Here is a 21,526-nt window from a genome sequence, read left to right as displayed (position 1 = left end):
TATGAATAGCATAGTGCCCAACGCGGCATCGGATGTGACCTCAAGGAATGATGAAGGAGCTCAGCTTCAGGATGATAACATGGTGGCTTCTCCAGACTGGAACAGAGATGCCCAGAAAGATGATACTGCTCTGAAAGAAAAAGAACAATCTGGCGTGGGCCATGGCTGCTGGAGCCAGGAAGCTAAGACTCAGGGAGCCACTGGGGCAGATAACTAGCTGAAGTTCGCAGACTTTGCTCAGTAAGGAGGATGAGGATGAAGCCTTAAAATATTCCATATATAGACTAGGGGGGTCAGTTGACAGCATGTTGTCTCTTGCTTCTTTGGAGCCTTTCAACCCACTTGAAAGGAAGACATTGAGATCTAAGCAATCACAGTGTGCTTTGGCATGTTCCTCAAGCATAGCTCAAGAAGGCACATATGGAAGACATAAACCAACAGCAGATACTACTCAGGATATTGTGACTGATATAATAGGTGATGAAGTTGCTTTCAAAATACTTGTTCAGCTGATTAGTAATAATAGTAGTCCAGGTGCTACTCACAGTATGACTTCCAGAGACATTTACTCCCAGATACACACTGGACCAGCAAGTCACGGTGAAGCTGCCTACTTAGAACATTCTCCAGATACTGCATCTTGTTTGCTTGCACCCTGCCCAAGGTCAGAGGGGCTTTCAGAAGCTGGGATGCCAATGGACAAGCAGTCATCTTGGCTAATCCGCAGAATTTGCTTGATTCAGATGAAACGCTGATGCTGTCAGAGACAGAAATAACAGCATCACAATGCTCCTCTAATGGATCCTTTGCAATAATGAAACAGGAAAGTCCTGGCTTAAACCATGGGATTAAGATGATTGCAGCATTGTCAAAGAGCACATATGGCAGTGGCACAACATCATCTGCAGACAGGGTTTCTAACATTCATAAGGTAAAAAACACACGTATGTGAGAATGCTGAGAAGCAGTGCATTTTCTATTGAATACAGGAACATATTAAACTCAGACTTTCATGGTCTGGGGGACTGGAAATAGAATAGAATGCTTCCACCCTAGGTTACTGTTAAAATACAGATCAAGTTGCTAGTGGATGGAATTTCCAAAATCATCTGAAGGAGTTAAGTGAAGAGCTCCTACTGGGTTTCAGTGGGAGTTGAGCCCCTATCTCTTTTGGTGACACTTGAAAATCCCACCCAACGATTAAATGTTTTATCACTTGGCTATTCGGTGACCTCTGTGGTCCCCACTCTTTGTACACAGGGGAGCTCAAGAAGCCACTAACAACTGGCTTTGGTTGGCTGTCACAGCTAAGAGGCCAAGAATTGAACTAATGTCTTGTACCTAGTGATACAGCGAAAGATGATTGCACCCAAACTGCCTGGAGCAAATAAATTCATGGGGACAGTTGCATACTGTGCTGTTCCCTCTCATGGGAATAAACAAAGAACCTGAGACTCCAGCACTGCCATTTGTCAGCCCTAAATTCCCATAAACATTTTAAAGTAATAAAACTATATATAAATCTTGTTGTCAGCTCTCCCTGCTACCTCTGCCTAACTAGCTAAAATGTTTTTTTCTTCTGTTTTTTTTTTTAATCCATACATGTATCCTCTTAAATTGAGAAAAATCCGCTCATTAAAAACAAAAGGGAAGGGAAAAAACAGCTTCTGTTCATCTCCATTTCTAAAGCACACAGCAGGAGGGCTTGAAAGAAAGAATGAGCCTTTACAGAGAGGCCTGCTGTCTCTCACACCAGAAGCAAAGGAGCATGGAGGTAGGGAATGTGCAGGAAAAGCCAAGGATAGATGTGGGAGCAATATGATACACTTAGAACAAGGGGGAACGGGGAGGGGGAAAACATCTTTACAGTAGCCGCTCATCCGTATTGCAGGGATCAGGTAAGGCTGCGGAATCCTCTTTACAGTTAATAGCTGCTACACAGGGTAAAAAGTGAAGATACTCTTGTTAAGGGCTATGTGTGGACCGGGTTTATTGTGTGTGTGTTGATGGGCATAAGGAAGGAGAAGCTACTTTACAGAAGCAGTTCAGGAGCACTGCAGCATGTCTTCTTGTTCAGAGATCGAAGTAGGAATCAGGGCTTCTAATTTGCCAAGTCCTACTGCCTGCCTCATCATCCACTGTCTGTGCAAAGCTGGGCTCAGGGAGAAAATTAAACCGACACTGATTGTACCAAACCAAAGCAATGTAAATCTATTTATTACTTAACTATTTTTTAGTGATGCTCATGTTAGCAGGTGGTGACTGGTAGATTTTAAAACAATACTGTGGTCAAGGGGTAGAATACCGTTAACAACAGCTTCATTATAGTTATTAGTACATGAACAAAGAGTTACCTTCAGCTTCACTCTAAGAAAGATAGTTTACTAAACAAAGAGAGTCAACACAGGAAAAGAAATGCAGGGCCTGGTTTTCTCATTTGCACTTAGATTCCTTTACATTAGTCTGGCAGTGGAAAGGGATCTTCAGATGTGCTTTATTTACATTCAAGGCTACTTCAAGCCTCAGTGTAAGTGAGAATCAGGCCCCTAAATTTCAAGTTACTAATAAAGATTTATTGAGAGTAGGGCTGTCAAGTGATTTAAAAAAATTAATCATGATTAATTGCGCTGTTAATAATAAATACATTTAAATATTTTGGATGTTTTATACATTTTCAAATAAATTGATTTTAATTACAACACAAAGTGTACAGTTCTCACTACATTTATTTTTATTACAAATATTTGCACTGTAAAAAACCAAAAGATTAGTATTTTTCAATTCACCTAATACAAGTACTGTAATGCAATCTCTTTATCGTGAAAGTTGAATTTACAAATGTAGAAATATATACAAAAAATAACTGCATTCAAAAATAAAACAATGTAAATCTTTAGAGCCTACAAGTCCACTCAGTCCTATTTTTGTTCAGACAATTGCTCAGACAAACAAGTTTGTTTACATTTGCAGGAGATAATGCTGTCCCCTTCTTGTTCACAATGTCACCTGAAAGTGAGAACAGTTACATCTGGCAAGTTATTTACATGCCAGATGTACTAAAGATTCATATGTCCCTTCATGCTTCAACCACCATTCCAGAGGACATACGTCCATGCTGACAACGGGTTCTGCTCGGTAACAGTCCAAAGCAGTGCAGATCAACGCATGTTCATTTTCATCATGAGTCAGATGCCAACAGCAGAAGATTCATTTTCTTTTTTAATGGTTCGGGTTCTATAGTTTCCACATCAGTGTTGCTTTTTAAGACTTCTGAAAAAGCTCCACGTGCTCCACATCTCATCCCTCTCAGATTTTGGGTGGCACTTTAGATTCTTAAACCTTGAGTGCTGTAACTATATTTAGAAATCTCACATTGGTACCTTCTTTGTGTTTTGTCAAATCTGCAACATGTGCTGAGTCATCATCCAAGACTAACATGAAATATGTGGCAGAATGAGGGTAAAAGAGCAGGATACAATTCTCCCCCAAGGAGTTCAGTCACAAATTTAATTAACACTTTTTTTAACAAGCGTCATCAGTATAGAAGCACATCCTCTGGAATGGTGGCTGAAGCATGAAGGGGCATATGAATGTTTATTATATCTGGCACGTAAATACCTTGCAATGCCGGCTACAAAAGTCCCATGTGAATGCATGTTTTCACTTTGTTGTGACATTGTGAGTAAGAAGCAGGCAGCAGTATCTCCCGTAAATATAAACAAGCTTGTTTGTCTTAGCGCTTGGCTGAACGAGAAGTAGGACTGAGTGGACTTGTAGGCTCTAAATTTTTGTATTGTTTTGAGCACAGTTATGTAACAAAAAAAATCTACATTTATAATTTGATCTTGCACAATAAAGAGATTGCACTACAGGTGAATTGAAAAATACTGTTTCTTATTTTTACAGTGCAAATATTTGTAATAAAAAATAAAGTGAGCAGTGTACATTTTATATTGTGTTATAATTGAAATCAATGTTTCAAAATGTAGAAAAACATCCAAAAATATTTAACACATTTCAATTGCTATTCTGTTGTTTTACAATGTGATTAAAACTCTGATTAATTGCAATTTTTTTAATCACGATTAATTTTTTAAAGTTAATTGCGTGAGTTAACTGCGATTAATTGACAGCCCTAAGCGAGAGTAATGGCAGTACTTGCCTGTGTACTATTAACTCAAAAGAAAAGCAGTGAAGAGCACACACACTCAAGAGACATATTGTATATTTATGAATAGAGTAAATCGACCAGGCACTAAATGTTGCTGTTGCAGACAATGGTATAAGTCCGAACCTTTCACAATAGGCTGGATTTGGTGGTATCCCAAACAGCATGAGCAGAAATTCTCCTTTGTTGTAGGCTGACAATCACCCTGCACCGTGCCTTTTTAAGTAGCTGGATAGTACACAAGTTATGATTATAAATGTTGGGGACGGCCAAAATTAGAAATAGCTTTCTCAGGTTAATGAGTCCTGCCCCTTCTCTGTACATTGAAGCGATGATCAGATTTTGCTATGAAGCGACTGTTCAGATCCTCTGATCCCCCTGGTATTGACTGACATTTTTAATGGCAGGCCACAACTGCAGCTGCTCCAACAGTCTTGCTGGCTGAAGCCTCATCTCTTGTGCTTTGTGTCGTTTAAAGCCTAACACAAAGGGTGATATGGAAGTAAATGGAAGGTAATGGCCTCACACAAGGAGCTTTGGGGATGCTGAATTTGGGATGCAGGAGCACAGAGTGACTAACTAGGACAATGAAGGTAAAATGAAAGAAACAGCTGTTAAGTTTGGACGGGATTAAAACAAAAAACCTGAAATACAGTCTTTGTACACAAAACAATAAAGGGGCCTTCTTGATAGCAGCTTGGCTAAAATAAACCTTGTGTGTGTAAAAACCAGATAAATCATTCCAGTTGCTATTTAGAGTCTGACATGGTATGATGTTTGTGTGATTATATGCTGATGCCTAGAAGATGTTTTGCAGCAAACAGTGTTTAAATACCCTGAATACTGATTATCTGCCAGAAAAATACATTTATAATTTGATCTGCTTAACAGTCATTACCTTCAGGGACATTTTTGGTGCAACAAAACTGTTAAACCACAGCAGAAATTTCATTTGACTGGTTTCTTTTCTCATCTTGAATGCACTGTGTTACTCCAAGATCCCACTTCTATCCATTGATTCTTCGATGTTGTATTTATATTTAGTCTTTGAGATCTAATTTTAATGGCTCTCTGCTTGTGTAACTGTTTATGCAACTTTAAAAGTTTACCCTATACAAATGTAGATGTCTTAAAAAGAAAAATATAATCTGTATCATAGAAATATAAACATTCTGAAACTATACTTCTTGTTTACGTGTTCATTCAAATACGGCGACCAACCACTAATTATTATATATATTATAGAGGTAACAAGTTAAGAATTGTTTCCTGACATTTAAAATACCATATTTCACTGGGTCGAATGGTAAATGGTTCTTCTATTTCAGCTACATTGTATATTTTTAATACATAATTTAATGTATGAACTCATTCATTGTATCTGTGGTCTCAGCTGCTTTAGAGCTCTCACTTTGCTGCCAGCAGCAGACTGTTAATAACTAGAATACCCTCTGTTATACTTTATAAACTAGGCAACAGAGACAGAAGAATCTCAGGATATATCCGTGCATCTGCTGCAATCCCTGGTTGAGAGAGCAGAGGAAATTAATCAGCTCACAAAGAACGTGCAGATTGAGAACCAGCAGCAGTTGGAGGAATGGTGCTTACTTTCTGCAGAAAATGAAAGGTTCAAAAGGGAGGTAAAAGGATTTTGCTCTTTTTTTTTTTTTTTTTTTTTAACTGTGACTTTTCTGTATCTCAAGTGTGTGATGCCTCATTCCGGTAAAAATAGCTGTGAAATCCTGAAAAGGGAATGATGTGTTCGTGCAAGGTTTGTTTTGGAATCACAGAATCGGAAGAACGTAGGGCTGGAATGGAACCTCAAGAAGTCATTGAGTCCAGCTTCCTGTGTTGAAGCAGGAGAAAATAAATCTAGACTGCACCAACCTGTTCTTATAAACCTCCAGTTATGGGTTTCCACCAACTCCTCCCCCCCTCCCCCCGGAAGCCTGTTCCAGAGCTAACTATCCTTAATTTTTCCTAAGGTCTAACCTAACTCTCCCTTGCTGCAGATTAAGCCTATTATTTCTTTTCTTTCCTTCAGTGGACATGGAGAACAACCTTGGCTTAACCATGAGATCTTGCATGACAAAATAAAAAGGAGTCATATAAAAAATGGAAACTAGGTCAGATTACAAAGGAGGAACACAGGCAAATATCACAGGAATGCAGGGGCAAGATTAGAAAGGCAAAGGCACAAAATGAACTCAAACTAGCTATGGGAATAAAGGGAAACAAGACGACTTTTTATTAATACATTAGAAGCAAGAGGAAGACCAAGGACAGGGTAGGCCCACTGCTCAGTGAGGAGGGAGAAACAGTAACAGGAAACTTGGAAATGCAAGAATCTAAGAGTCTTTGTTTCGATCTTCACGAGAAGTCTGAAGGAATGTCTAACATAGTGAATGCTTATGGAAGGGGTAGGGTTAGAAAGATAAATAAAAAAAGAGCAAGTTAAAAACACTTAGAGAAGTTAGATGCCTGCAAGTCACCAGGGCTGATGAAATGCATCCTAGAATACTCAAGGAGTTAATAGAGGAGGTATCTGAGCTCTACGCTATTATCTTTGAAAGTCATGGAGACGGGAGAGATTCCAGAAGACTGAAAAGGGCAAATATGTGCCCATCTATAAAAAGGAAATAAAAACAACCCAGAAACTACAGACCAGTTAGTTTAACTTCTGTGCCAGGGAAGATAATGAGCAAGTAATTAAAGAATCATCTGCAAACACTTGGAAGTGGTAAGGTGATAGGGAATAGCCAGCATGGATTTGTAAAGAACAAATCATGTCAGACAACTGATAGCTTTTTTGATAGATGCGAGTCTGTGGATAAGGAGAGAAGCGGTGGATGTGGTATATCTAAGACTTTAGTAAGGCATTGATACGGTCTTGCAGATATCTCTTACGATAAACTAGGCAACTACAGTTTAGATGGGGGTACTAAAGGTGGTGCATAACTGCTGGATAACCGTACTCAGAGAGGTTATTAATGGCTCCAATCCTGATGGAAGGGTATAACAGGTGGGTGTTCCGCAGGGTCTGTTTTGGGACCGCTCTGTTCAATATCTTCATCAACGATTTAGATGTTGGCATAGAAAGTACACTTATTAAGTTTGTGGACGATACCAAACTGGGAGGATTGCACTGCTTTGGAGGACAGGGTCAAAATCAAAATGATCTGGAGAAATGGTCTGAGGTAAACGGATGAAGTTCAATAAGACAAATGCAAGTGCTCCACTTAGAAGGAAAATCAGTTTCACACACACAGAATGGAAGAGACTGTCTAGGAAGGAGTATGGCAGAAAGAGATCTAGGGGTCTTAGTGGACCAAGCTAAATATAAGTCAACAGTGTGATACTGCTGCAAAAGAGAAACATGATTTGGGATGCATTAACAGTTGTCATGGTACAATTCCCACTCTGAACCTTAGCATCCAAAAGATGGGGTACCAGCAGAATTCCTCTAACGTTAATTACCAGCTTAGAACCTGTAGCGCTGCCACAACCAGGAATCCAGTGCTGGTACATCTGGTCCCCCAAAACCTTGCCCGGGGAACCCAAGACCCGACCCTCTGGATCTTACACAAGGAAAGTAACCCTTTCCCTCACCCTGCCTTCTCCCAGACTTCCCCTCCCTGGGTTACCCTGGAAGATCACTGTGATTCAGATTCCTTGAATCTTTAAACAGAGAGGAAATTCACCTCTCCCTCCTTCTTCTCCCCCTCCCAGACTATTCCTGAGAGAGAAAGTAATCCTGACACTGAGAGAATTAGCCTCTCTCTCCCCCTTCCTCTTTCTCCCCACCAATTCCCTGGTGAACAGACCCAGTCTCCTGGGTCTCACACCAGAATACAAACAATCAGTTCTAAACAAGAAAACTTTTAATTAAAGAGAGAAAACAGTAAAATTATCTTTGTAAATTTAAAATGGAATAGGTACAGGGTTTTCAGCTATAGACACTGGAATACTCCCAGCCTAAGTATACAAGTACAAATTAAATCCTTTCAGCAAAAATACAATTGAACTCCTTCCAACCAAAGCACAATTAAACTCCTTCCAGCACAATGCACATTGCAAATAAGAAACAAAACTAACTAACTCGCTTATCTACCTAGTACTTACTATTTGGAATCTATAAGAACTGTATCAGGGAATTGGAGAGAGACCTGGTTGCACGTCTGGTCCCTCTGACCCCCAGATGAACAACAACCAAAACTAACAGCACACACAGAAACTTCCTCCCTCAAGATTTGAAAGTACCTGTCCTCTGATTGTCTCTGGTCAGGTGACAGCCAGGCTACTGAACTTGTTAACCCCTGACAGTCAAAAGAGATATAAAGTACTTCTGTTCTATCTAACTCCTACTATCGGTTTATGACACAGGTGTGTGTAAACAAGACATGAGAAGTAATTCTTCCGCTCTACTCTGCACTGGTTAGGCCTCAACGAGTATTGTTCCAGTTCTGGCACGCATTTCAAGAAGATGTGGAGAAATTGGAGAGGTCCAGAGAAGACCAACAAGAATGATTAAAGGTCTGAGAACATTACCTGTGAAGAAGCTGAAAGAATTGGGTTTATTTAGTTTGGAAAGAGGAGGACTGAGAGGGACATGAAGCAGTTTTAGGTATCTAAAGGTGTCATCAGGAGGAGGGAGAAAACTTGTTCACTGTAGCCTCTAATGATAGAACAAGAAGCAATGGGCTTAAACTGCAGCAAGGGAGATTAGGGACATTAGAAAATTCCTAACTGTAGGTAATTAAACACTGGAATAAATTGCCTCGGGAGGTTGTGGAATCTCCATCTCTGGAGATATTAAGAGTAGGTTAGATAAATGTCTATCAGGGATGGTCTAGACAGTATGTCCTGCCATGAGAGCAGGGACTGGACCTGATGACTCTCGAGTCCCTGCCAGTCCAGAGTCTATGAGTCTATGATCACAGTCTTTTTTATACCAGTCCTTAACATATTTGAAGACTGTTCAGGGCCCCCTCAGTCATCTTTTTCTCAAGACTAAAGTGCCATTTTTTAAACTTTCCTCATTATGTTTCTAAAACTTTTCATTTTTGGTTGCTCTTCTCTAACTCTCTATTTGTTAACATCTTTCCTAAAGTGTGGCACTCAGAACTGCACAGAGCACTCCAACAGAGGCCTCACCAGTGCTGAGTATAGCAGGACAATTACCTTCTCTGTTTTACATACGACAATCCTGTTAATACAGCTCAGAATGATATCAGCCCTTTTTGCAACTGCATCACATTGTGGACTCTCATTCAATTTGTGATCCACTATTATCCCTAGATCTTTTTCAGCAGTACTACCACCTACCCAGTTATTCTCCATTTTGTAGCTGTACATTGCACTTTACTGAATTTTATCTAGTTGATTGCATGCCAATTCTCTAATTTGTCAGTCATTTTGAATTTTAAGCTTATCCTCCAAAGTGCTTGAATTCCTCCCATTTTGTCATCAGCAAATTTTATAAGCATACTTTCCACTGCATTTTCCAAGTCATTAATGAAAAGATTGAATAATACCAGGCCCTGGCCTGACCCCAATGAGACCCCACTATGTACACCCTTCCAGTTTGAGAGTGAACCATTGATAACTGAGTATGGTCTTTGAACGAGTTGTGCATTCAACTTTATAGTAATCTAATCTGAACAATTTCCCTAGTTTGCTTATGAGACTGTCACGTGGAACTGTGTCAAATGTCTTACTAAAAATCAATATATATCACCTCTACTGCTTCCACCCCACCCATCCCATCTACTGCACGGTAACCCTGTCAAAGAAGAAAATATAGGATGGTATAACAGCACTTTAAAAAAATGAGACACAGCTGGAACAGAGGACGTATTTCTTTAGTTTGATACCAGTAATACAAGTTGATGTAGTAATGCTGCACTTAACATTCCTGCTGCTAAATGTCTGTGAAATTAGTCACCTGCCAATATTGTGTAGAAGCGAAACCTCTGAATACATGCAGATAATTATCTGTGGTCAGGCTCCCTTTCAACATGTGAAAGATATGAAAGGTATTGATATTGCACATGCAATTCTTTGTTATCCACATAATCCTTTGCCTCTGTCTTTGTGACCAGTACAGTTCAACTATACTTAATACGATGTCTGGGCAGAACCTAATCCTAAGAGTTGGGAACAAATCTTTATAAACTACTGATGATTCCAGATTTGTTCCTCTTTTGAAGATATCCAAAAAACAGTAATTATATAATTGGAGATTAATTTGTTGATATTAGTCCTTTTTCTCCACTTTGCCATCCCCAGAATAGTCACATGAATAAACAGAGGGTTGCAAAAATCAAGGGATGTGTCCATGTGTGTATGGGTTTTTGTCTCAATAGCAGGGCAGTTAATTTTAGATTTGGTGCTGTTGCATTGCATATACTTTGGTGTAATAGCTTTTTACTGAGTGCTACACGTTCAGTGGGCAAATGTGATTAGATTTTTTTTTTCCTAACAAGCAGGGTATGTTTGACAATTACATATGCAGATGAAAGATCAGCATGTAAAAGTTCTTAGAATGGGCCCTTTGAACTCTGTTACCCGATTCATTCAGTCACGGCAACTAAATGCAACTTAAGCATGGAATGTCCCATGTAACTCGTTTGAAAATCTAGTCCATAATTACCATTAATGAGAAGTGCAGCTATGTGCATGTATTGAGAAGAGAATATACCTTGCGGGCTTAGTGTCAACTAGATTTGAAATATATATACACACACAATTTAAAACCATCAGTTCAAGGCCTGGTCCTTTGTTCCCTGTGAGTTGTGTCTGTTTGACAGATTTCAGAAGTGCTTTCTTTTTGGTGGTGGTGGGGGGGTGTGTGTGGCAGGGGAGAACGGCAGTGTTAATTGCTCCCTGCTCCTGGACTTCAGATGCCTAGTTGGCAGCAGGGTGTGGCCCACTGGTCATGGTCAACTGTCATAAAAAAGAAAATCATAAAATTAGTTATTCAGTATCCTCAATTTCATTTTTGAGAAATGATGTGGCGAGCTGAAGGAGGCATTTGAATCAGAAATTGCTGCTGGGTAACAGAAGAAAAGAGGGACCCAAAGAGTCCAAAGATCTTCAGAAGAAAAAAATAAGACAAGTGTTATAAAAAAAAGTAAGCTAACAATAATAGAGAGAACCATTCTTTCACCATGAACTGTGTTTTAGCGGAAAGGACACATTACACACATGTGCTCCACCTCACAAAGAAAAGTCTTTTAGCAAGGGTACCAGTGGGCAAATTAGTGACCAGTAGTGGCTTCTTTCTACTCCTATTGAAGTCACTGGGAAGACTCCCATTGGCTACTATGATGCAATCAGGGCCAAAGTGCACTTTTGGGGCAGTTGAAGGCTGTTTGTGGTCTCCTGTCTTGCAGTATACTTGGAACTGTGCCATCACTCAATCTATGCATACTTTGTTGCAACTTATTGGCACACACTGCCCACTCCTCTGATACCCCTCCTCCCTCCCTCTTTCTAAAGTAGACATGCCATTATACATTCATGTGATCACAGACATACATCCTACAGAGCTTAGGAGACATGTTTATTTTGGACCACTTGCTGTTGAAAATGAGAATTTGTCCTCGGTGTATATTACCCATTGATAAAAGGTTTTGATTGAGTGATACCTGGAAAAACAACTGACATAACCCCCTTAATGACTATTGAATGCACTCTGTAAACAGTAATGCTGTGCATAACTTCAAGCAAGCAAAGTGAAAAAATGTTATTTGAAGTACATTCAGTTAAGTTGATATAAGAATCAGTCCTTGAATAAAATCCAAATTAATCATTTAGCTGCAGTATATTGTGAAGTAACATTTAAAGCAGCAGCAATAACAAAAGCTATTTTTTCATCCTGTTTCCTTGCCTCTCTGTTTTGCTTATGTGAACAAACAAACAACTTCAACCAAAACACTGGTGTAAATTGGTGGTACGCAGGATCAGCACGTACAGCCATGCAGCTAACACTGGTGAGGAATTTTTTTAAAAGGGCTGTAGCAAATCTGGGACACAGGAATGAAATGCTTTAGAAACAGATAATCTGGGCTCTTCACTAGACAGATGGCAATGCCAGGAAAGGAGATTAAAAATAGTTTTGAACTGTTGAGCTGCTGCAGATTCATGGTCAGAACAGACGACGTTCTGCAATACTGAAACTCGGAGCAGCTTCGCATTTTTATTTACTAAGGAGCATAAGAATGAAGGAGAATAGGGAGACACATGAGGTGAAGAGTAAATGTATGCATGATAATAAGAATGAAAAGAAAACTAAATCAAGTAATAAAGGGAAGAAAACTCTGGAAAAGTGTTAACATTTTCTTGGTAATAAATGCTAAACAAATGGATTTCATTAGCAGGAGGCAAGGAGTTTTAAGGAAAAGATGGCAACCCCCAGTCACCTCAACTTGGACCACAACTCAGCTTTAATACTACAGCAGCAAATTGGTATGAAGCAATGTCATTTATCTGAGTCTGTTGTTCCTTTTCTTTGTTGAACACATTCACAGATTAGCACATCCTTTTTGGCAGGACATCTTTCACCCAGCAATTAGAAGCTACAGTAGAACCTCAGAGTTACAAACACCAGAGTTATGAACTGACCTGTTAACCGCACACTTCATTTGAAACCAGAAGTACGCAATCAGGAGCAACAGAGACCCACCCCCCCCGCCCCACCCTGACCCACACAAAAAGCAAATAAAGGACAATACTGTGTTAAACGTAAACTACTAAAAAATAAAGAGAAAGCAGGATTTTTATTCTGCATAATAAAGTTTCAAAGCTGTATTAAGTCAATGTTCAGTTGCAAACTTTTGAAAGAACCATCACGTTTTGTTCAGAGTTACGAACAACCTCCATTCCCAAAGTGTTCATAACTCTGAGGTTCTGCTGTAGCTTAAAACAAGGAGCTGAGGCAGAATTTGCTAAATGACATATGGATATGAAATGTCACTGAAGAATTTGAGGACCACTGGTCTAGGCACGTGATTACAGAAAATACATGTAGTTATATTATCCAGGTACTATCTGAGAACTTACTCAGACCTCATCACCATCGTACCACACAATCATCATGGCATTTTCCCTCACATCTCTCTTCATGATGTAACAAAATATTTCCCCTAGTCTACAGTGCAGATTAACTGATTCTGCAAAATCATACAAGGAGCCTGTGACTTGTATGTAAACTCAGGTCTTCTGCACCCCAGTCTATTCACTAAACCATGTATTTTGCTTTATATTGCCACATTAAATGCTATGAGTGTAGTACCATGAGTGATGGAATTTAGTTGTAACTCTTACTAACACTAAAGGGAGCCACACATCAAAACTCTTAGCTAATCACATTGAGCTTTTATTCCTGTTACTCAACTTTGCCCTCCACTAACACAACTAGCTAATCCAATATTTGTAAAATAACTGTACAGTACAAAGGAAAAAAAGACTATTTAGAAACTTAATGGATTTTTTTCCCCTTGAGCTTGCTCCTCATTATTTCTCTCCTCTAATACACAAATAAGGAATCACATGAGCAAAAATAGTGGCTGCTAGGGTAGCATTTCCACCTGGGAATGGGCAAATTTTAATCAGTAGAACTTCCTACTAACTAAGACCTCGATCACCTAAACACGTATTGCTAAACTCTAGGCACATTAATAGTTCCATTGACCTCAAGGGGACTGCTCATGTACCAGCAGTTAAGCACCTACATAAGTGTATGCAGGATCAAGCCTCAAGAAACCTTCTCTGTATTCAGCTTCATGTTGTCTTTCATTCCATCTATATTGCATTGGAAAGACACTATATATGTTTGTTCAGTATTTATTAAGCATAATATTCAGCACTAGCTAAACATTAAGCACTTCTCAAACTTCATTGCACCGCAACCCCCTTCTAATAACAAAAATTACTACATGACCCTAAGCCCAAGCCCCACGGCCCCAGGTGGGTGGCGGGGAAGGGAGGCTGGGACAAAGCCAAAGCTGAAGCCCCAGATGCAGGGGGCTGTAACCTGAGCCCCAGTGCCTAGAGCTGAAGTCTTTTGGCTTCAGCCCTGGGCCTGAGCAAGTTTAATGCCAGCCCTAGTGACCCCATTGAAATGGGGTCATGACCCACTTTGGGGGCCCGATCTACAGTATGAGACCCACTAACCTCTAATCCCTTTGCCAGAGATGCAGCTACATTTTATTACCCATCCTCCCAACCCCCATTTAAAGAATTGCCCCAGGCCACAGATGGATTTGTTGTCATTAAGACTTAGGAGTTCCCATTTCCTAATTGGATGCTCAGAGCACTAGGCCTCAGCTCTCTCTCCCTAGGAGTGCATTGTCAAAGAAAGAATAAGAGATATGTTTCTCTTTTGACATATCTAAGTCACACATGCTGGTATGTTTGTTTTACAGCAAGTCTTAAGAATCAGGTCGGTGATCTTCTGGAGGCCAATGAGGCTACTGTTCTGGAGTTGGCAAATGCAGACAAAGAGATTTCACAACTGAAAAATGAAATGGCTCAGTTAAAATCTGAATATCTGCAGAAGATAAAGGAATCCAAAGAAGAAAATAATCTTCTCAAGGAAATGGTAAGGAACCTCCCAGGCCCGAGAAAGCCTAGCTCAAGAGTAGCTTTGAGCCGCATATGACAAACTTCAGAAGTTTGAGAGCCGGGACACGCCTGCCCTGGGGGGAGGGACGCCTTGAGGCTTCTGCCCTGTCTTCTGCCCCACAGGTAACACCTTTGGGGGTCAGGGCTTTAGCCCTGCTCTACTGAAGCCCCCAGACTCCCCACCCTGCTGGGGAAAAGCCAGAGATGACATGGGGTGGGGGCACATAGGGTCATGTACCACCTCCCCATCTTTGCAGAGTTTGCTGGCTCCACTTAGTCACATGCTGCTGCCAGGCCCCCTCCATGCATGGCAGCTGCTGAAGCCAACATGCTGGGAGTGGCAGCTGCGGGGAAAGGCAGCAGCAAACACCTAGCAGCTGCAGGGAGGGGCCCACTGAGAGTAGAGAGGGGTGTGCTTGGGTTTCGGGGGCATGACTCAAACTGTAGGGGGCAAACCTTTAAATTGTGCACCCGCCCCCTCAGCAGGCACTAGTCATCTCTGGCAGAAGCCCTTAGCACCATCACCCTGCTGCAGGGCAGAAACCCCAAGCTGCCCCCACCCCAGTTTGGTATGTGGAGAATGGGCAGGTGTGGGGCTCTGCAAGCTGCACTTCAACTGTAAATGAGCCACATGCTGCTCATGAGCTGCGGTTTGGCCATCCCTGGCCTCGCTGCTGGCTACTTACTCAGAATATGGTGTATTACGGGCAGGGCCGCCCAGAGGATTCAGGGGGCCTGGGGACTTTGGTGGCAGGGGGCCCCCCCACTGCCAAATTGCCACCGAAGACCTGGCACTTTGGCGGAGGGTCCCAGAGCAGAAGGATCCCCCGCCGCCGAAGACCGGAAGAAGCTCCGGGGGTCCCGTAAGAGTTTTCCGGGGCCCCTGGAGCGAGTGAAGGACCCCAGTCCAGGGGCCCCAAAAAACTCTCATGGGGGCCCCTGCAGGTCCCAGGGCAAATTGCCCCTCTTGCCCCCCCCTCCCCTCTGGGCGGCCCTGATTACGGGGAAAGAAGGGTGATGCAGAGTTGTGTAAGAAGAACGTGCACTGGCTGTGCTAACTCTGTAGTACAATGGGAACATAAAGCCGAGGTGAATTTGAATTTGGATGCCTAGCGTTGCTCCAGCTTTCCCTTCTGGCTGATGGACAGTGTGTTACTGGCAAACTCAGGAGAAAGCCACATCCAGCCCCACAGCCATTCCAGTGTGTGACTTTCTGGAAAGGGGAAGAGGGGGAAAAATGAGCCGAGCCGTAAGGGGACTCTGTCTCCCAGGACTGTCCCTTCTCACAAGAGTCCTTGTCATTTTGTTGCTTTTTTGGCTAACCAAATCGAGACTTCTATGCAATTTAATGCATAAAATATATGTACAGTTATCTTGTATTGTAGCAAAATGAACCAAGGAGAATATCTGGTTTATCAAACAGACTCAGGCCTGTGCATTCTCTTTCCTCCCACTCCCACCATGCTGGCTTTGTACTGTGTTTTTTATACAGTACCTCAAGTCCTTAAAACAGGACATCAGCTCCATCTCATTGATAACAGAGGTGTACAGTAATTAAGCCCTGATCCATCAAGTCTTTACTCCTGAGAGCAATCCAATTGAAGTCAATTCCTTCATCACATGGGATGGTCCCTGTGCGTATGGGTTGTGGGATTAGGCCCCTAACTGTAAGAAATGTTCCAATATTGACAAAGTAGCTACTTTAGTAAAACAAACTTGTTTTTCTTAGTATTTATGAGCAATCCAGGGCAATATGGTTATATTTCAGTTCCAGTTTTAAAGAACAGCACTGAAAGCTACTGGGAAACATCTCCACATCTTTTATGGATATAATAAAATTTGCTTTCAGTTTTAAAGGTAGGCAACATCGTTTGGGGATTTCATGATACACTTGGTGATTTGTATGGCTCATGAACACATGTACATTTCTCTCCTTGGTTGATAGATTATTAGTCACAGCCAGCCTGCGCTTAAATAGTTTAACCATATTTTGCATAGTACCCTGCTATTACTCTATTAGTATTATTATATTTCAATCATTTTTTTTAATCATCTTATAGGCTTTCCTATACTACTGCAACTTCCCAAGCAATTATTCTTGCTGTGGAAAGCATGCAGGTAGAATTCAAAGCAATTCTATGAATTATTTTAACCCAGATCTGTATTTAAATGAGCATTACAAGAGCTCAGAGAAGATGTATTTTACTTCAAAAGCACATTTAAGAAGTTAGCTTCCACTCTTATGTCTATACTTTATTATCTCTCTCTCACACACACACACACACACACACACACACACACACACACACACACACAGTTTCTTTCTCCAAAACGTAAAATCTCACCACAATTACCCTCAAGGCATTATCTATATGCTATAAGCAATGAAATAATGCCATCCCATTTTTATTTTACAGATGAACACAATGAGCAAGAGGCATGCTCCACTAGCAACCTATAATCAGGACCTGCATGAGGAGATTTTTCAACTAAGACGCGAGTCCAGGAGGTTGAGAGAACTCTGTCACCAACTAAATGAGGAAAACCACAGACTGAAAGAAGAGCTATGGGATGTTAAGAGGGAATATGAACGGCTAGCAGAGATGGCAACAGCCAGAAAGAAAGGTAAAGCAGGCAGCCCCAAAATATGTCATTTCACAGTTTATTTCTCAGACTCCTTAGAAGTCTAGGAAAAGACAAGCAATGAAAAGCATGACACTGATGCATGGCATTTGAAACATTTTAACGAGTCTACTTGAAATGGTTAGAGTTTAAATAAAATGCTTTTTCATGAAAAACTTGTAGCTCCCCTGTACAGCATGTGATACCCCATCATTTTGGAAGTAAAATACAGAGCAGGGTGTTCTAAATCCTGTTCTGTATTTTCTGCCACTGAAGTACACTGTTTTACCCCAGGCTCTAATGAGAACAAGAGCTATAAAAGAGTGTCTTGGTGAAATGTAATGCACGCTTGTTTTATTTCTAAGACTTCCGCTTTTACTGGAAAAACAGAGTAGTCAATTTGTTTCGATTTCAGTCATTACTCTTCTTCCCTATATTGTATCGTGAATGTGGGTGCCTTGCATAAGTACACAATTTACTGCTAGGGCTGTATACTTCAGAACAATTTTTCTTGTTATGATTGGAACTCTGTGCCATACCGATCACACTTGAGACTGTGCAAATGCGCCTTTACAGGATGGATGTTGTTCAGTTTGAATTCTATAATGTACTCAACACCCCAAGGGCTCAGGACAAACAATAGCCTCTCAAGACAGGTTTTGGGCCTATAGAATGGCCCCATAATCTTACTTGGTGAACTTTCTGCTGCTCTCATTTTAAACATGCCACCTTTTTGAAGCTGCAGTTCGCCTTTAGAAAAGTTCTGAGCCCCAGTTTGAATGGTCTTCAATTAATGAGAGACTGATTGAAACCAATTGAAAAACCTGTGTGTGTACAAAGGGCAAAGCAGGACCTACGAATGGTCCAGCTTGAAAAGTCATTGGGATGGGAGAGTGAAGGAGACAGCTATGCAAGAATGAATAGACAAAGAAATAGCACCATTCTGTGCATATAGAAGCTGGTTCAAGTGCTCATTAGGAAGGCACTAAAAAGTTATAAATGAATTAGATATTTAGTTTTTTAGATGGATTGTATCCCTTCTGCCATTTACTAAGAGGACACATTTGCACCACTGGAAACCTTATTCATAAGAGAACAGCTATTGAGCATGGCAGCATGCACACATTCCAAAGGTTCCACATATTTGCTGCATTGAAGGCCCTGATTCAGCAAAAGCCTTCAACACATCCCTAAGTGCAGGGCTGAAGCCCCATTGGCAAATGAAGGCCAAGGAAAAGGTTGCAAGAGGGAGACGACTATAAAGGGAAAATGAAGGATGGAGAGGAACAGGAAGAGCAAGGCTTATACTGGAGGGATAAAAGGAAGGAACAAGACAAAGCAAACAACCAATCAGTTAGCACAGTGCACATGGGTGAACATGGTAGGAATTTAGATAGATTTTAGCAATTAGATGTGTTTCAAATCCTTCAAACATCAAAACCTCCTTCCTTTACAAAGTTTAAACTTAATTTTCAGAAATCAGCCCATTTATTTTTTCATTTCATTATTATTATTCAAAAATGGTTTTGTTAATGTAAAAATTGCCATCTCATGCCAGCGCTTTTTGAATCTCTAAAACAGGCGTAGGCAACCTATGGCATGCATGCCAAAGGTGGCATGTGAGCTGATTTTCAGTGGCACTCACGCTGCCTGGGTCCTGGCCAGCAGTCCAGGGGGCTCTGCATTTTAATTTAATTTTAAATGAAGCTTCTTAAACATTTTAAAAACCTTATTTACTTTACACACAACAACAGTTTCATTATAGACTTATAGAAAAAGACCTTCTAAAAACGTTAAAATGTATTACTGGCACATGAAACCTTAAATTAGAGTGAATAAATGAAGACTCGACAAACTACTTCTGAAAGGTTGCTGACCTCTGCTCTAAATACTATCCTGAGAAAAATCAAGTAGTGAAAGGCTGGTAATTCAACAATAGACATAATAGACAGTATAAAAAAATAAACTCTGCATTCAACTACTCTTTTTAGGCCAGACCACAACATTAATTCCTTGGACTGATCTTTGCAAAAAAGACACTCAGACTAGAATTCTATCATCAGTGCAGTATGGGTAAGTCGTGGGAGAAATGCATGTAATCTTTTTCTATTACCTTATTATGCTAACCAGGGAATGACACTATAAGCAAGCAGTACACATTGAGAAGAAATGAGTCAAACTGGACATCATGGAAAAAAGCTGCATGAACTGTAAAATAATGGTATCACCAAAACAAACAATTTACCTCCCCCCTTATCAGAACAGCAAGTTTCACTCCAGCCTTTACAAGCCCCTTTTGTATTTTGTTTTTGTACTGAATGTCCATCTATGCTGAGCAATTCTATAGGCACACAGTTTTTACTACCTAAACAAGTAGTGAAAATATGTAATAGATGTATCTTATTCAGTTTCCCACCCACAGAATATGATAAATTGTACCTTGTAGTCAAAAATCTGCTTTAACCAACCAGCATGTCAGAATCTGTTCTGGATAGGATGTGCTAAGATTTGAGCATTTCTGATAAGGTGGAATAATTCTCTCCAAGCTGCCATCTGCTTTCAGCAGCTTTGGAAATCTTTGTTTTGATAGCAGCTGTATACAAAAAGAAAAAGCACTAATGGTCATGATCCCTCATGTTCTTTAAAGAGCAATAAACGATCAGTGGTACTGTTTTCCCATATCTTTGCTCTTAGCAGGAAAGAAGGTTTACAAACAGATGAGGTGAATGGAATTCCCAGCAGCAGAACGGTGTCTATACCCAAAGTTTACAGCCCCCATGCGTGTGATGGTAAGTGACATTGAGTTTGGAAATTGCCATGCTGGGATTAAAATATAAAACTAAACTTTAAATTGGGCCTTTACTGTCTTGTGCTTCGGTAATAAAGGTGTGATACTGGGATTCTTAACTGTATTTCCAGAAACCTCCCAACTGAGATCTTACTAGGTTAACATGCATGTGCAATGAGTTCTGTGCTGGTTCCCTATGCACAGCTCATTACAGGGCTATGGTGTGAAACAAGTTAAACGAGGAGCCAACATAAAGGATCCAGATATGGCGGCTATCATTTTGTCTTTCTGATGAAGAACAACTTTACTATTATTGTGTGTTCCTTACCAGCAGCATAAGCAGTAACTTTAAAACAAACAAGCAAGAAGATTTTTTCCCCTTAGACATTTTATACCCTGTAACTTTTCTGGTTTGAATATTTCCCTCATTTTTTAATTTGTTTAACACCAGGTAGCCTAATGCCCACATTTTTAAGCCATCCACACTGCAGTTAAATGATCCATAACCAGTGCTGAGATGCCTTGGTCTACAAGAGGTGATAAGCAAGAACTTCTCTTTTGCTTTCTTACCTTCATCACTTTTATGTACTGTTCCTGATAGTAGAAATATTGCTTAAGAATGTATAGGATACATGGTCCTGTACATCAGTTTAGAAAACACTGATATACAAGTGATTTGTGACGTGAGTTTAAGTATGTTGTTTTCCTATTGTTTCACTGCTTTCTGCATTAGAATGTTCAAATTTAAATAAATAATAAACACATTTATAGGCAAAAATTACATGTGTAAGTCTCAGAGAATGGAAAAAATAGCCTCTTAAAAAAATTGCTTAGCCTAGTATATTCTGTTATTAATCAATAGAATAGTAATTGTACTAGTAAGCCTGAGGTTCATCATAAGCAGCTTAGCTTTTCTTTTCTTAATGTATCAAATTCCGCTTTCTGTTTAAAACTAAGATTTGCTCCACCATCCGTGATGGCGGCTGTTAGGTACTACACCATTACCAACAACATAATAATACAAAACTATTAACCCTTAGTGAATTTTTACTGATCAAAATAGTAATTGCATCTTTACAGTAATGTCTAGAGCTGGTGAAGTCAATATGAGCAGGCCTTTTTCTTTCTTTCTTTAGAAAGGCAACAAGAATGTTCTAAAAGCAATGCCTCCTCAGTGTCTATGAATAGTGAGTCTACGGAGATTCTGATCACTGGATACCATGATACAGGCTTAAAGAAAGAATCTAAGAGAAACACAAAAGGTACATTTTTTAACTACATACTGATTAGAGTTGTTCATTAAAACACTCTCCAGGTCAATT

At 40.3% G+C, this 21,526-nt stretch overlaps 1 protein-coding gene across 1 annotated transcript in view; it reads left to right on the top strand.

The window, feature by feature from the left end:
- Positions 1-21,526, top strand: part of LOC116823321 (uncharacterized) — a 61,583-nt gene that overhangs the window by 25,335 nt on the left and 14,722 nt on the right. Inside the window, exons 2-8 of the mRNA XM_075059796.1 lie at positions 5,641-5,808; positions 12,550-12,637; positions 14,596-14,771; positions 17,212-17,419; positions 19,408-19,489; positions 20,111-20,205; positions 21,341-21,466. Of these exons, the coding sequence (XP_074915897.1) occupies positions 12,574-12,637; positions 14,596-14,771; positions 17,212-17,419; positions 19,408-19,489; positions 20,111-20,205; positions 21,341-21,466 (751 nt within the window). The 5' untranslated portion in view covers positions 5,641-5,808; positions 12,550-12,573. The remainder of the gene's footprint in view (positions 1-5,640; positions 5,809-12,549; positions 12,638-14,595; positions 14,772-17,211; positions 17,420-19,407; positions 19,490-20,110; positions 20,206-21,340; positions 21,467-21,526) is intronic.

Source organism: Chelonoidis abingdonii, chromosome 1, assembly GCF_003597395.2.
Source record: "Chelonoidis abingdonii isolate Lonesome George chromosome 1, CheloAbing_2.0, whole genome shotgun sequence".
Classification (NCBI taxonomy): Eukaryota; Metazoa; Chordata; order Testudines; family Testudinidae; genus Chelonoidis; species Chelonoidis abingdonii.
Note: the sequence above shows the minus strand (reverse complement) of the source record. Positions and strands in the feature narration are given on the sequence as shown.